At 47.6% G+C, this 15,429-nt stretch overlaps 1 protein-coding gene across 1 annotated transcript; it reads left to right on the top strand.

Annotated features, from left to right (window-relative positions):
- Nucleotides 1-10,420: 10,420 nt before the first annotated feature.
- On the top strand, nt 10,421-15,190 carry LOC143822791 (lipid transferase CIDEC-like). Its single transcript, XM_077308375.1, has 4 exons — nt 10,421-10,473; nt 12,816-12,960; nt 13,650-13,803; nt 15,003-15,190. Exons 1-4 carry the CDS (start codon nt 10,421-10,423, stop codon nt 15,188-15,190), a joined length of 540 nt encoding a protein of 179 aa, XP_077164490.1.
- The last annotated feature ends 239 nt before the right edge of the window (nt 15,191-15,429 follow it).

The following is a 15,429-nucleotide window of genomic DNA, read 5'->3' as shown; positions in this document are numbered from 1 at the left end:
TCTACTGGTGACATGGCCTTTGCTGTGGTGGCCCCCAACTCATGGATCTCTGTCTTGAAGGATGCTTGCCTGGTGCCACCATTGCTGTCATTTAGGGCGGGGTAGTCAACCTGTGGTCCTCCAGATGTCCATGGACTATAATTCCCATGAGCCCCTGCCAGCAAACGCTGGCTGGGGCTCATGGGAATTGTAGTCCATGGACATCTGGAGGACCACAGGTTGACTACCCCTGATTTAGGGCACCTTTACAACCATACAATTGGTGCTCTGGGACATGGAACTGAAGCTATCAGCAACAGGTGACATCAAACCATGCATGAAATAGCCAAGTACTTTGGATCCAGGCAGATGATTATCACTATTAGCACCTTTATGGCTTTATTTAGGTGCCTTAGTTTCATGTACACACACATTTCTTTCATCAGCGTTGCCATTCTCTTCTTTTTCTTTGCCCTTCAACCCTGTATATATTCAAGAATGGATTTTTGCTGAACTCGCCCCAATATATATATATATATATATATATATATATATATATATATATATATATATATATATATATATATATATATATATATATATATATATATATATATATATATATATATATATATATATATATATTGGGGCGAGTTCAGCAAAAATCCATTCTGGCTGATTCCATATATATATATATATCCATATATATATATATATAAAAAACCATTCTCTCCTTTATTTATTTACTGCCTTTATCATCCCAATAACAGTCAAGCCATGGAGCAGAACTTTCAGGACCATGGATAGCAGCAGGACCAAGGCCATGAAGAAATCAACATCTGGTTTAGTGGCTGGCTAACTCTGTCTCTTAAGAGCCTCTTGTGGCGCAGAGTGGTAAGGCAGCAACATGCTGTCCGCCCATGAGGCTGGGAGTTCTATCCCAGCAGTCAGCTCAAGGTTGACTCAGCCTTCCATCCTTCTGAGGTCGGTAAAATGAGTACCCAGCTTGCTGGGGGGTAAACGGTAATGACTGGGGAAGGCACTGGCAAACCACCCCGTATTGAGTCTGCCATGAAAATGCTGGAGGCCGTCACCCCAAGGGTCAGACATGACCCGGTGCTTGCACAGGGGATACCTTTACCTTTAACTCTGTCTCTTGTTCTTGGAGCATAGGCAAGGCAGGGGTAGGAATAGTCTGCCTGGATCTCCTCTTCCATGCTAAATAGGGACAGATGTAAACCTGAGAGCCTTGATTCTTCACAAGCCCAGATGCAAAGATTTTACAATGGCCCCTTTTGAGATGAGAGGAGGATTTTCCTGAGAATCCCTAGATTGTTATGGGACAAACAACTCATCTGACAGATGGCAGGGGAAAGCGTGGCACCATTTCGCCTCTGGGTTGACTTGGTCTTCCTGGAGATAATCTCCTGTAATTGGAGATGGCTCTGGTGTGATAGAAACCACCACTGGAATGGACATGTTTGCTGGGGGCTGCTTCTCTTGACTCTTCTACCTTGTCACATCTGTCTAGAGTGCCAAATCCCATTAATAGAACCAGGGGCTGTATAGGGTTGGTTTGCTCAGCATCTCCTGATGATGTGAGCTGACACCAGAAGCTACCTGTTTCTCCTGACCCTCTGTTTGGCTTTCTCAAGAGACTGTCAGACAGTATATTGATGTGGCAGATCCTCATTCCTCTTCCCTAACAGGCTGGGCTTCACAGAGCTAAGGGGAGAAGCTCTTGCCGAAACACAGAATTTATGACACGTGGACAAGCAGTTATCATTCTCTCTGACAGACGCTCCTCTCTCCCTCTCCTTTTCATTTCCTCAACTTTTAAATCCATCCAACGTTTCTAGAAAGGGTCAAATGAAGAACACTTGAGGGCTAAAGTGAAATTGTGTGCAGATCTGTGTTACCAGTTCCTACGTTCCTTGACATTTAATTTTATTTAACATGAAAGAATTGATGTTGACCTTCTAATAGGTGAGTTTTTAAAATTTATAAGCCACATGACAAATCTCAATTGTTATGTTGGCTACATTTTTGGATCGATAGAAGAAAATAAGGCCATGGAGAGGTTTTTTTTTTTAACTACTTTGCTAGAGCAAAAATCCATCGAAAAGAAACAAATTCTTGGTTTGTAGAAACCTTTAAAAATGCAGTCTTCCCTTTTCTCTCAATTGTTTTATCTTGGTAACCAAGCAATCTTAAGAACTCTTTCCTGGAAGTATACCCCATTAAATAAAAAGGAATTTGCTTCAGAATATAGCTGAATATAGCTCCCAGAGCTGCCTTGATCTTTTTTGTTTCTTATTCTTGAGAAAGTGCAATTAAAACATATCAGAGAGACAGGCGGAATCATGTTATCCAGCGTTAATAAGATTTGACAGCTGGCCAGAACTTTAAAAAGAACCAAATAAGACCTCACAATCAATTTTTTAAACCAGAATAAAACATCAATTGGAGGCAGATAATAAAAATAAAACACGCTTCAATGCAGCATGCTAACTTTTTAAGAGCTCCGATCTAGCTGGAGATGATGAACCGCCAGAAGGCAACTGCAGGGCAAAATAGCTACTATCGAAAAAGAACATTTACCAGGGCTGACAGACAATTAAAGAATTAATGGAAGGGCGTGAGATGTAACTTACAATTCAATAAACAGGAAGAAAAGTCAACCTTAATATTTTCTCCTTTGTTCCCTGCTGAATTTATTGTCTTGAACTCCGAGCAAAATTGGCTGTTGTTAGTTGATCAACCATTTCAAGATCACAGCAGTTCTATATTTTAGGCACAAATCACTGCTGAAAATTATCCCTCCACCAATAGCAGGACTATGGTACAGTCTGATTCTGCAATAGTCCCCATGTGCCAGAAGGCCATAATGATCGATGAAACAGGCCTGCAGCATGAAGTTTCCCTTCCTTAAGGGAGAGTTATAAATGCCCCAACGTTATTCGGCAGTTGGGGAAGGAGGAATTTGCATGAAAAAAATAAAACTTGTCGACAAGAGCAATATTTCGTATCTTCTGAGTAGGAGGGGAGCTGGCATGATATATTGTTATATCGCAGAAGCTAAGCCCTGCCGGTACTTGGATAGGAGACTGCTGAAGAAGACTCTGTAGAGGAAGAAACTGGCAGGCCAGCCCTGCTTCTTACTCCCCTTGCAAGCCCCTGGCTGGGGTCATGGTGAATCAGTGGTGACTTGATGGCAGTTGGTAGTGGAAAGAGCCATCAAGTCTCAGCTGTCTTGTAGCAGCCCCAGAGGGCTTTCCAAGCAAGAGATATTTGGAGGTGGTTGACCATTTCCTACTTCTGTGGTCTCCCTTGTAATTATCTATGTGCCTACCACATGAGTGTTCAAAGTAGAGGAGGAGGAGACGAAGACGAAGACGAAGACGAAGATGAAGACGAAGACGAAGAAGAGCTGGTTCGCACATGCTGCTTTTCTCTACCCGAAGGAGACTCAAAGTGGCTTACAGTCATTTTCCCTTCCTTTCCCCACAACAGACACCCTGTGAGGGAGGTGAGGCTGAGAGAGCCCTGAAATTACTGAAGAAAAAGAAGAAGAGTTGGTTCTTATATACTGCTTTTCTCTCCCCGAAGGAGCCTCAAAGCGGCTTACAGTTGCCTTCCCTTTCCTCTCCCCACAACAGGCACCCTGTGAGGTAGGTGAGGCTGAGAGAACCCTGATATTGCTGCTTGGTCAGAACACCTTTTCTGTGCTGTGGTGAGCCCAAGGTTGCCTGTGGGGGAGCAGCGTGGAATCAAACCCGGCTCGCCAGATTAGAGGCCGCTGCTTTTAACCATGACACTAAGCTGGCTCCTGAAAACGTTCCAGTAAAGCTGGCCAGTGATATTATTATCCTGCTGCTGAGGCTGAAAGGCACAGTAGCTTTTTCATGCTGCCTAATGAGGTCGTATGGAGCTGTCTCAACCTGAGTCATCACAGGGCAAAGGCAAAGAGGAAATGGCCCTGGAGCAAGCTGAGCTGAGTTGCATCATTACCAGGCCACAGGACGAAAGGGCCACGTGCCAGCAACCTTGATTGCAGGTGCCAGCTCACCTGCTGCCTCCTCCTCCTTTACCACTGAGTGGCCTCCAATTGTTATTGTTGCAGGAAGGGAGCATGAATGGACCAGCCAGATCTGAGCTGAGCACACCCCATAGTGCTAGCAGAGCAACTGGGGATTGGGTCTGCTTGCTGCTGGTGGCTAGTGGCCCTCCAGAATAGTGGGCCACCAAAAGCATTCCCTGTAAGTGTCATGGCTTGTTTGCCTCCCCCTCCCCCCAATGCTTCACTAGTATTGCTTCCTCTGACAGCAGTTCTCCAGCAGTTTCCCAGCACCTGCATCTTTGGGCCTTTTAATTGGGGAGTGAACCTGGGATCAGCCAGGTCTCTGCTCAACCTCGTTGTCCTGCATCCGCTCTAAACCGCAGCTTTTGATTAACCTCGCTAGCCCTTTTGCGGCTGGAGGGCAGGCTGGAATCGATGCTGTTTGCCGATCTTGCAGCTCCGTCCCGGACTTGGTGGCGTCCTCTCTAGGGACTGACAGGCTGGCAAATTCTTGACAAATGAGCCCCAGTTGCCTTGGGGTTTTTACTTTGGTGGCCATCTCCTCTCCAAGAATGTGAGAGCTTAGATTTTTCCAACCACCAGCCCCATCAAGCTCCTGACCTCTTGCTCACTTGAAACGAATGGAGGAAACGAGGCCAGAGCAGATGGCTTCATTAAGTCACGGATGACCTCAGGTTATGCTCAGAATCTGGCTAATAGAGCCGCTGCCTTTCCTGCAGACAGAGGCTTGGCCCCTAACAGCTGCCTAGCAGGCAGGGACCGATATGGGAAGCCGTCCCCAGACTCTGTGAAAAGCAGAGAACTCTTGTCCAGCTTGGATCATTCTAAGAACATCAGGACAGCTTTGCAAGGACCACCTTGCCCCCCAACCACACCTGTGGCTTCCATGTGGTACAACAGGCTCCACCTGTACATGTTTACTGAGAAGGGAGCCCCGTGGAATCCCCCCCCCCCCCGCAATTTGGAATGTTTCTAAATTAAAGGATGCCCCGTTAGCTTCCAAAGAGGTGAGAGCAGGGCGGAAGTCAGTCAACCTCCTGCAGCAGCTGCAGCCTTGATGGAGCTTCCCTGGAGATGCCCCACTGTTCTGTTCCTCCCTCGTTTTTTTTCCCCGGCACCCCCAGTGTGTATTTTATAAGGCAGGTAGCCGTAGAAACAGAAGGGAACAGCAGATTGTGCTGCAATTTCCAGCATCTCCCTTGTTTCCCGACTGCTGGAGGTTGACAGCTTTTCAAAAGTGGTATTAATTGCATCTTAAAATGTTGTGCATCCCTGGGTACCCCCCCCCCCTCTTCCTGGAATTGTATAACAGGGCAAAATGTGTACCTGCTTTCTAGGTTTCTCCCCCCCCCCCAGCTTAATGACTGGGTGGTGGGAGATGCTGCTGAGAGATGAGGAATTTATTTTCACATCCTAGCTGGTGGGAATGACTGGGGACTCCCATAGCTGAAGGACTGCTGCCCGGCACCTAGCTTAGAAGAGTGGTTTTCAAATGCTCAACAACACCCTTGTCACTTATGGTTCCACAGGGACAGCTTCAAGCAGGGCTTTAAACACAGTGGCCCCATCCACCTTTTTGGAACAGACACCTTTGAGAACCCCATCCCTGGCTGTTTCCTCGAAGGACCACAACATGTTTGTCATTTTTGCATCCAGTTGATTGATTTAATAGCTCTTGGGGCTGTGTTTGTTGTTTCTTTGTATCATTAGTGATGAGCAATAGGGATGTGAGTGTCCTGCATAGTGCAGGGGGTTGGACTAGATGTCCCTTGAGATCCCTTCAAACTCTATGATTCTATGATTAACTTTTTTGTTTTCCGTGTTGATCTTATTGTGTCGTTTCCCTGCACCACTTGGAGAAATGAAAAGTAGACTGAAAATGTTTAAAATCAATCAGGGATGTAGAATCATAGAATAGAACCATGGAGTTGAAGGGGGCTGTACCAGCTATCTAATCCAGCCCCCCTGCTTAGTGCGGGATCAGCCTAAGGTCTCCAGGATAAGTGCATCTTGAGGACTGCCAATGAGGGGGCGCTCACCACCTCCTTAGACAGCTGATTCCATGGCTGAACTACTCTGACTCAATCCCCCCCCCCCTAAAATAAAATATCTAGCTGGCACCGTCCTACATGTAATTTAAATCCATTACTGCAGGTCCCATCCTCTGCTGTCAACAGGAATGTAATTTTAAATTCAAGGGAGCCTTTTTCATTTTATTTTGTGTTTTTGGTGGTAGCATTTCTATATCGAAGACGAAACTGAACCATCCTTTCCCCTGACCATATTAACGAAATATAATGTTGCTGTTAAAATTGAATCCTTTTTTAAAATGCCGATTGCAAACCTATGGCATGCAACTAGAATAAAATGCCATAAGAAAGCAAACGGGTTATTTTTCTGAATGATGATAGGTTGCCGTTGGCTTAGCACAGACAGGCGTGGAGTGCCGTTGGATCAGGGGGTAGGCGGGTGCACATCTGGAAGACCCCTCACTCTATGGTCCCGCTGTTCCTAATTGGTTGTCGCACACATGGGAGATTCCCTGGTGAGTAAAGGACAGGCTGTTGCGCTCTTTCGGATGTGCCATGAAAATTTAAAGACACTGTTCCTAAAACACGTCAGACGGGATTCAGATTTCAGACTAAGGATCTGCCTATCTGGGAATCCATGTATCACTTGGGTGAGCAACAGAATGACGGGCAAAGGGAAGAGTTGCACCCACCCTGCTGAATTATTAGCTTGGAAAACAGAACCTCGGATTCCGTGGTTTTGCTTGGAACTGTATTTTTTAGGGGAAGACTCTAGTCTTGATAAACTGAATGGCAAAGGAGTCCTCTTTTCCCCAATTCTCCTGTTGTGGAATGGGGAGACCGGGTGGTGTTACCCAATGGGGAACTGGGGCAACTTGGCCTCAGACAGGGCATTATGTTGGGCTAAGAACTGCGCTCTCTTCCTCCTCGACTTAAGCCGCTCCACTGTTGCTGTTCTGCTAAACTCTGGTGGTAGCTCAGCTCATCCTTCTCCCATTGGAGAGCCTTTGTTTTGTATAAACATGCTAAAATTAGCTTCATGTTTCGCTCAATTAATTGCTTCGACGAGGAGACACCTGTGCAATCAGCGTTCATCCCCTGCGGGATGCGCGTCTCCTTTCACCTGTTGGCTTTGCCCTCTCGGCCTAGCGGGGATGAAAGGGGTCCCTGGAAGTTTGCAAGAAAAAAACGGATGCAAGAGAAAAGCACCTTTCCTGCCCTCCCTTAAGACGGAGGCATGCAAATGAGGCTAATTTGCAGTGAAGGGAATAAGATGACTCAAGGCTACTAGAGCAGAAATGGATTTTTTTGCTCCAACAAATTACGGGACACATGAAGCTGATGCTGAGTCAGACTCTTGGTCTGTCAAGTATTGCCTACTCTGACAGGCAGCAGCTTTCCCGTATCTCCCACTTTCCCTTTCCCCTTTCCCACCTTTTGATATTCAACAGCTGCCATGAAATAGTATTTAGTACTGGGCAGCATTTGACAGACGCCTCGTGACGGCATTTCTTGTCTGGCAATTTATGAGATTTCTTCATGCTGACAAAATAATCAAGGAAGGAAAGTCAGTCTTAAAACACTTTTTTTGTTTAATAAAAAAAAAAAATTGAGCTAACACTTCCAATGGAAAATGTCAGGCAGAATCTGACATGTCAATTCCAGACTCTAGCAAAACAGGAATCCCCCCCCAATTTGGAATGCTTCTAAATTTCCATTGCCATTCTAGCCTGCACCCACTCTATCCACTCTGCCCTGGGGACCATCGATCACTCAGCCCACACACGCTAGGCGAGGGGACTCTCTACTGCAACCTCTGAAGGACAAAAAGGATCTCTAGAGGTCAATGTCTTTGAGACACTCACACATCCCGGAGGGGAGTACTGCCAAAACTGAGTAGAAACAGAAAGAGCCACGCTGTGACTCGGAAACGTCTCTCCGTGGCCCTCTAAGAAATGCTGGAAACTGATGAGATAACCGTCAATCAAAACTTCACCGGCTAACATATGGGCCAGGGCTGACGGCTGGACAGTGGGATGTTTTAATCTGTCTTGCCTGTGACTCTATCGCATCCTCCTGCCCTTCTTTCTCCCAGGGTGCTAATGATTGTTAATGAGGCTTCCCAGAATATGCAAGAGACGGATCGTCCCAGCAGACAGGGAAGCCCTGACTCTGCTCTCCCACGGGGGGGGGGGGGGGGCAAGCTGGCTCTGCTGGAAATCTGCCAAGGTGCCCTTGAAGAATCGTTTTGGTGAGGGCAGAGAGCAGCTGGCAAGCACTCCCTTGCCACCTCGTCATTCTTTCCGGAGGGGAGTGCTTGGCAGCTCAAAGGTTTGCATGTTCTTGGGCCAAGAGGGTCCAGCAGAATGCCAATGCATCCCTTCTAAGGCCTCCTGAGCCGTGTTTAGGATTGCATCATATGCCAGGGGAGGTTTTTGGAAGGAGAAAGAGAGCATCACCTTCATATCCCATCTAAAAGAATATTCGGTGTCCCTTGAAAGCACACCTGTTACTGTACCAATATTCCAGCCTAATTGTTTGTGGTATGGTATCGGTAGTGTAACCAGGAGATCTGGAGGATCAGACTTGCCTAGCCTATCCAGTTCAGGGCTCCAGCTTAGTATATCAGCAATGTGTTATGTACTCACAGCTGAAGTACATGCCTTCAGTGGGACCTCCCAAGCTCCCTTCCGTCCTCTGAAGTTGCTCCTGTTACCTTTCATGATTGTAAGAAATTGAAGTGTCCTTGCTTGGTCATTCTGCTAGGAGAGTCCAAGAAGGTCACAGGTAAAGTGAGAAGTTTCTTTGGTGCCCATGCTCCATCTCCTGCAGTTTAGAATGTCCAGTGAGGGCACGTCGCCTGTCTGCATGTGGAGGAGGAGTGGGGAATCCAACCCGTTCTCCAAATTAGAGGCCACTGCTCTTAACCACGACACCATGCTGGAAAAGCAGTTCTATCCCCAGTGGGGGAGAATTCGTGACTGAACCACTGTACCAAGCTGGCTCTAATGCAGAACCCAGTGGAAAGAACAACAAGGGGGCACTTTCCCAGGAGGAAAACGCTTTGTGCCGGCCAGCCCTGAGTTTTATTGGCGACATCATTTCCCGTTCTCCGAGTCTCTTGAGATCCCTTGAGAAGCCATTACAGTTTGCTTTCAATTTAACTCTCTTGAATGGCTGGGTCTAACCTATATAGTTTGCTGCTTTTCACAGGTCTTCTTCCTGCAACACTAATGATTCTGGTTAAAATGTGTGTGTTGGGTGGGGAGGGGCATTTTTTAAAAATGTTTTTATGCTTTTGTAATTGTTTTAATTGTTTTTTTTAAATGTTTGCCACCATGTGGAAACTGATTGGGTAGAAAGGAAATGCTTAAAATTAATGTAAGCAGTGCTTTCGTGTTCAGGGGTCTGTCTCACTTGTGCCGGCTGTACAAGTTGCCCTGAGTTGTCCCTTGTATTTAGGAACTTGTTGAAGGGGACTTGGTAGCAAAAAAGGCCATGCAGGCTCCTGAATGTGCCCTTGCCTGTATTCTGCTTGAGTTCAGTACTTTAAAAAATGTATTGTGTTACCAGGGGTAGTCAAACTGCGGCCCTCCAGATGTCCGTGGACTACAATTCCCAGGAGCCCCTGCCAGCATTTGCTGGCAGGGGCTCCTGGGAATTGTAGTCCACGGACATCTGGAGGGCCGCAGTTTGACTACCCCCGTGTTAAACCAAGAGGCATAGTTTCTTAAGACAGCTACCATCCAAGGGGCACTTATCTCCACTGTAGAAGAAGAAGAGTTGGTTCTTATATGCCGCTTTTCTCTTCCCGAAGGAGTCTCGAATAAGCTTTTTGCCTTCCCTTTTCTCTCCCCGCAACCGACACCCTGTGAGTTAGGTGAAGCTGAGAGAGCCCTGATATCACTGCTCAGTCAGATCAGCTTTATCAGGGCTGTGGTGAGCCCAAAGTCAGCCAGCTGGTTGCAGGTGGGAGAGTGCAGAATCAAACCCAGCTCGCCAGATTAGAAGTCCGTACTCCTAACCACTACACCAAGCTGGCTTCCTTCTGAGCCAATAGGCTGCGGATCAGGCTGCTAGTGGTGCCATGAGTTCAATAGCTGCAATGCACAGCCGAAATCTGCAATGCACAGCGGAGAGAAATAGGCTCGGAATCCAAGCATATTTTCAGTGTGGCAGAACAGCGTGATGCCCAAAGACTGGGGCTCTGATGCTGTAAAACATCTGGACTTTGCAGTACTTAATTTCAAAAGTAATCAAGGAAGAAAACTTAAGTGCCTCCTACTCTACCCCTCCACCCAAATGTAGGTTGGATAAATTGCTTGCAAAAATGGATTATGCCAGGAAATCTCTGGGCTTTCTCTCCCCATGGTCGTTGTCTAGGTAAGTTCTTGCCTTTCGTCATTCTAATGTGCTGGCTCAAGGAAGAAATAGCCTGTTCCTGGTTGGGAGATGCCAGGGCTTGTAATACAAGGCATCTGCTACCTCTACGAAGGTACATGCTGTCCTGCTTAGTCACTAATAATGTTGCTTGAACAGTAAAGTCATCCTGGCATGAGCATCACGCACCCGTTGCTGGGGCAGTGGCTAAGATGAAGGAGGGAAGAGAGCTTTAATTAAAAGTGGTATTCCAAAGACTCATTCCGGCCTCTGGAACTAGCCGGCAAGAAGCAATTTTGGGAGGATAGTTCTGCTTCGAAGGCTAGAACACTGTTCTCACTCAAGGTTGAAATGTGCAGAGCGGTCCCATAAAAAATGACAAGTCTTCAGCATTTCCCCTCTCCCGACATTACAAGACAGCTGGAAGCCACTGCACAGCGCTTGATATTTCTTGCCACTTGAAAAAGTTAGGAATGTCCAGTGGTATCTCCACCAGAAAATGAAGGAAGGACATCCCACAAGGAAGGCTCCAGGTACTGAAGGCTGGAACTGCGCACATGCGCCCACACTCACACACACACACACACACACACACACACACACACACACACACACACTATGCTTGCAGTGGATGACAAAGTTTATTGATGGAGCTATCACAGTCCCAGAGGCCCTGTGAGACGGCGTAGTTCCACCCAGCCGATGCTTGAGGCCAGGGCAATCAAATAAATATGAGATCCCTTCTCCCTTCTTGGGTTCCTTCTCTCCTTCCTCCGTGCGATAGACTGATACAGCCTGATGTAGCCAATGAGCAATCCAAACTGAAAAAATTCAACCAACTGGCTGGTACAAAAATTATTATTATTATTATTATTATTATTATTAGATTTATAGCCCGCCACTCCCTTGCGGCTCGTGGCGGGTAACAATATCGCAATTCCCCATTAAAACCCCATAAAACAATAATAACATTGCCAATATTGCCGGCATGGCAAGAATGGCAGCTCAACTCCCCCCCTCCCTCCCACTACTAGCGGGTGGAGAGGAGGTCCTGATGATGTTTTGCTTCGGGTGCAGAACCCGAGTCCCCGGGGGAGGCATAGATCTATTATCAGCCCCGGCCTCAACCATAAACCTGGCGGAAGAGCTCCGTCTTGCAGGCCCTGCGGAATGTTGAAAGATCCCGCAGGGCCCGCAGCTCTCCCGGGAGCTCATTCCACCAGGTCGGGGCCAGGACCGAAAAGGCCCTGGCCCTGGTCGAGGCCAGGCGTGCTTCCCTAGGGCCGGGAACGACCAACAGGTTTTCACCCGCAGAGCGCAAGGCCCTGCGAAAAATGTAATCTTTTTGGTTATACTTATTCCAGTTTATTTTGCCTTCATATCTATAACGTGCAGACATAAACCAAAACGGGTTCCGGATAAACACAGGTGTTTTTTTTTTCTTTTTCAATGGCCCGTTTCGTTCTCTTCCTTAGTGGTTTGTTATCTGAAAGCTCTGCCCATGAGGCTGGGAGTTCAATCCCAGCAGCTGGCTCAAGGTTGACTCAGCCTTCCATCCTTCCGAGGTGGGTAAAATGAGTACCCAGCTTGCTGGGGGGTAAAATGGTAATGACTGGGGAAGGCACTGGCAAACCACCCCGTATTGCGTCTGCTGTGAAAACGCTGGAGGGCGTCACCCCAAGGGTCAGACATGACTCGGTGCTTGCACAGGGGATACCTTTACCTTTACTAGATTTCTAGACCGCCCTTCCGGTCAAGAACACTTAGAACAGCAATGAATCATCAAACAGTAACCCAATGAAAGTTAAAACCTGTTAATAAATTAGCAGCATCTATTTGCAGCATTGATTATTGGCATTGCCACCCACAAGTAAGTCACTGCTGATAGGTCTTTCCCAGGCTGGATGTCTCTATGGGGGTGTTTTTTATCCGGGGGGGGCATAGATGTATGCAGGTGGGAAGAGACTTTAGGGATCTGGACCAGTTCTATGCCCACTCTAGTTAATTTGTAAGTTTAAAATTCTCCCATGATTTCTCAGCACTAGAGAGGAAATAGCAGCTGTGGAGACGATGGGGAGGGGAGGGGAAAGGACATGGGTGACCATACAAACAGCACTATGAATCAGATCTCATTAAAACAAATGCCTGTCCTTGTAGGAAGGTTGTCAGGCAATAGTTTGGGAGGGAAACAGACTCGTTGACATGTACGAGAATGAAGAACAATGGACAAATGAGGTGGCTCCTTCTGCTCTCAAGACAGCAGTTCCCATCCTTCCGATGCCCAGCGGGTCGGTGAGGCCAGGAAGGAGCAAGTGGAAATAATGGCTCTGCTCTTCCTGCCTCAGATCTGTTCCTGCCAGTTCCACCTCTGTGACCCCAAGGAAATGGGCCGTGTCTGGTCCTCCTGCCCGGCCCTATCAAGTGAGAAGCTGGGACTGCACTTTACGCAAGGGGATTGTGGCAGGGAGCTTGAGGGACCTGCGGAAGAAGGTGAGTGTGGGGAAGCCAACTCCTGAGAGGGTGCCAGGTATTGTGTTCCTTGGCTGTGTAGGCCTGCAGTGTGTTTACTTCCTTTCCTTCTCTTGCTGAGATTTGAGTGGAGATGCAAAATGAGAGCCAGGGGCTGGAGTGTTGCAGAGCCAGATTCAAATCTGCTGTAGGTCACCTTAACTTGACATGGAGGGGGGGGGCAGGGCATTGCAGCCAGGTGAAGGCAACCTTTAGAAGATATGGCACACCTAGTGCCTAGGTAGGCCTGGGCCTTGGGCTGTTTACTAGCAGACTGGTGAATCCCTCAGTCACAGGGCAAGAGTTAATGAAAGAAGCTAGGGGCAAATTTAAAGGGAGCAGCACCTTCAATCTGGTCTTATCTTATCAGCTGTTAGCTGGCGACCGCTGACTCCTTTTAAATGCTCCCTCCCAACTTAGGCAGGCAAAGCTGCCTGTGAAGATGGGATGGGGGGGGGGGGAAGAGAATTTAACTGTAAATGTTCTTTCGAATACTGCTCATTGGTGGTGCTCAGCTCTGTGTCCTTTCACTCCTGGGTACATGATAGTACATCCCATGTGTGTGGAATGCTGTTCACAAATTTTGGCAGCCAGCCGGGATGTTTAAACTTTCTGAATAGCTGGCCGTGCTGTCCAGTCAAGCCTTGCTGAGCCTGTCTATGTCCCTGCAGCTGCGTCTTGCATTGCCAGTGATAGGGACCATCACCCTTGTCCTGGATAATGACAACACCATTGTCAAAACAGAGGAGCTCTTCCAAACACTGCAGGAAGGCACGGTGTTGCTGATGCTGACCAAAGGACAATCCTGGTTCCCCATGAAGGTGAGCCATGGCACACACCTTTAGCGGGCATTGAGGCTTCTATTAAATTTGGAAGCATTGTGCCAGGAGAGGCTTCTGGGTCCAGTGTACCTAAATCTCAACAGCAAAGTTGTTGACCACCTTCAAAGTCCATCCATAGTCATAGCTCTCCTTCTGTATGGACATAACGCTCCTTAGAAGGCTTAGAAGGAATGGTGGCATTTCCCTTGGAACTAGGAAGAAGAGAAGAACTAGTTTTCATGCACAGAATATCTGGAAATATGCTCAGAAAAGCACACTCCTCCTGGGATCAGCGCAGGCAGAACATGCTGGCAAACCTGTTCCCCGGGAGGGAGAAGAGCAGAGGATCAGGCGTCGAAGAACCACACGCTTTAAAGAAATGACCTGAGTGTATCCATAAATTCCAGTCCTGCAGCACGGGGGCAGGAGTAACTAACACAAACAAGAAATGTGGAGCGGGAAAGAGAACTCACAGCTTGCAAGCCGAGCTTGCAATGAGTTTCAATAAGATGCTAGTGAGTCAGTCGGGTGTAGCGGTTAAGAAGAGCGGCACCTTCTAATCTGGAGAGCCGGGTTAGATTCCCCACTCCTCCACACGCAGCCAGCTGAGTGATTTGTCACACTTCTCAGAGCTCTCTCTCAACCCCACTTACTTCACAGGGTATCTGTAGTGGGCAGACGAAGGGCAGGCGATTGGGAGCCACTTGGAGACTCCTTCAGGTAGTAAAAAGTGGGGTACACAAACCCCAGCTCAGCTGTTCTTCCGCTCTTCTGCTGACCAATAAATTGCAGAGCTTAAGTTGACAGTGTAAAGCTTGCATTTCTTAAGTCATAAGGCTTGGGTACCTTCAGACCCTGGAGGAGACATGAGACTACAAGCTACTGGAGGTACGTCAAAGCAAAATGCAAGGTGGAATTCTTCCCAGTACCTAGTCTTAAAACCTTTCCTATAAACCGTAATGCCTCGCAGAGCATGCTGTTAATTCTTGGCCCAAGGAAACCTCTGCCTTGTCAATTAAAAACTTGACACTGTACCTTCCAGGTAAGGACAGGACACAAATTCATGCACTGGCTCCTTGAGGCATCTATGTGCCAGCCATCGGGGCCTCTGGAGTGCTGAGTCATAAATCTCACATTGACGCACTACAGCCTGTGTTAAAACTGTCGCTCTCTGCCAGCTCACATGCTTTTGTCTGCACACAGTAGGCTACCAGCTTGTCTTGTCCAACCAGCCTCACTATAGGCATGATGTGGCCTGGGTGACCTTCAACCCCTACAAAGCCAGTCCTGAGGACTTCATTGGCTGCCTGAACTTCAAAGCCATGCTGTATGGTGCATTCAGCATCTCCTATGACATGCGTTGCTACGGGGCCAAGAGGCTCATGAAGTAAGTGTCAAAACCAGCCTTCTAATACTAGCTTGAGAGGATGGAGACCATGAGAGGAAGAGTGCCTAGGTTTATGGCTTGCATATTATAAGGGACCCTCTCTCCTATTTTGGGGTTTCTGCTTCTCCAGTGGGGATTCCCTACCTGGCCACTTGCCACTGCTGTAACGCTCATGGGATGGGGACCCAGGCAGCTCATGAGAAGCCAGGTTGGGGCATGGAAGAAGGGGGGCTAGATTGTGGA

The sequence above is a fragment of the Paroedura picta genome, chromosome 13, assembly GCF_049243985.1.
Source record: "Paroedura picta isolate Pp20150507F chromosome 13, Ppicta_v3.0, whole genome shotgun sequence".
Taxonomy (NCBI): Eukaryota; Metazoa; Chordata; class Lepidosauria; order Squamata; family Gekkonidae; genus Paroedura; species Paroedura picta.
Note: the sequence above shows the minus strand (reverse complement) of the source record. Positions and strands in the feature narration are given on the sequence as shown.

What these genes read in the sequence shown, in the direction of transcription:
- LOC143822791 (XM_077308375.1), top strand. Translation starts at nt 10,421, where the DNA reads ATGGATTATGCCAGGAAATCTCTGGGCTTTCTCTCCCCATGGTCGTTG. An exon ending in TCCCCATGGTCGTTGTCTAG is followed by an intron (nt 10,474 to 12,815) that starts GTAAGTTCTTGC and finishes TTCCTGCCTCAG; the next exon opens with ATCTGTTCCTGCCAGTTCCA. An exon ending in TGAGGGACCTGCGGAAGAAG is followed by an intron (nt 12,961 to 13,649) that starts GTGAGTGTGGGG and finishes ATGTCCCTGCAG; the next exon opens with CTGCGTCTTGCATTGCCAGT.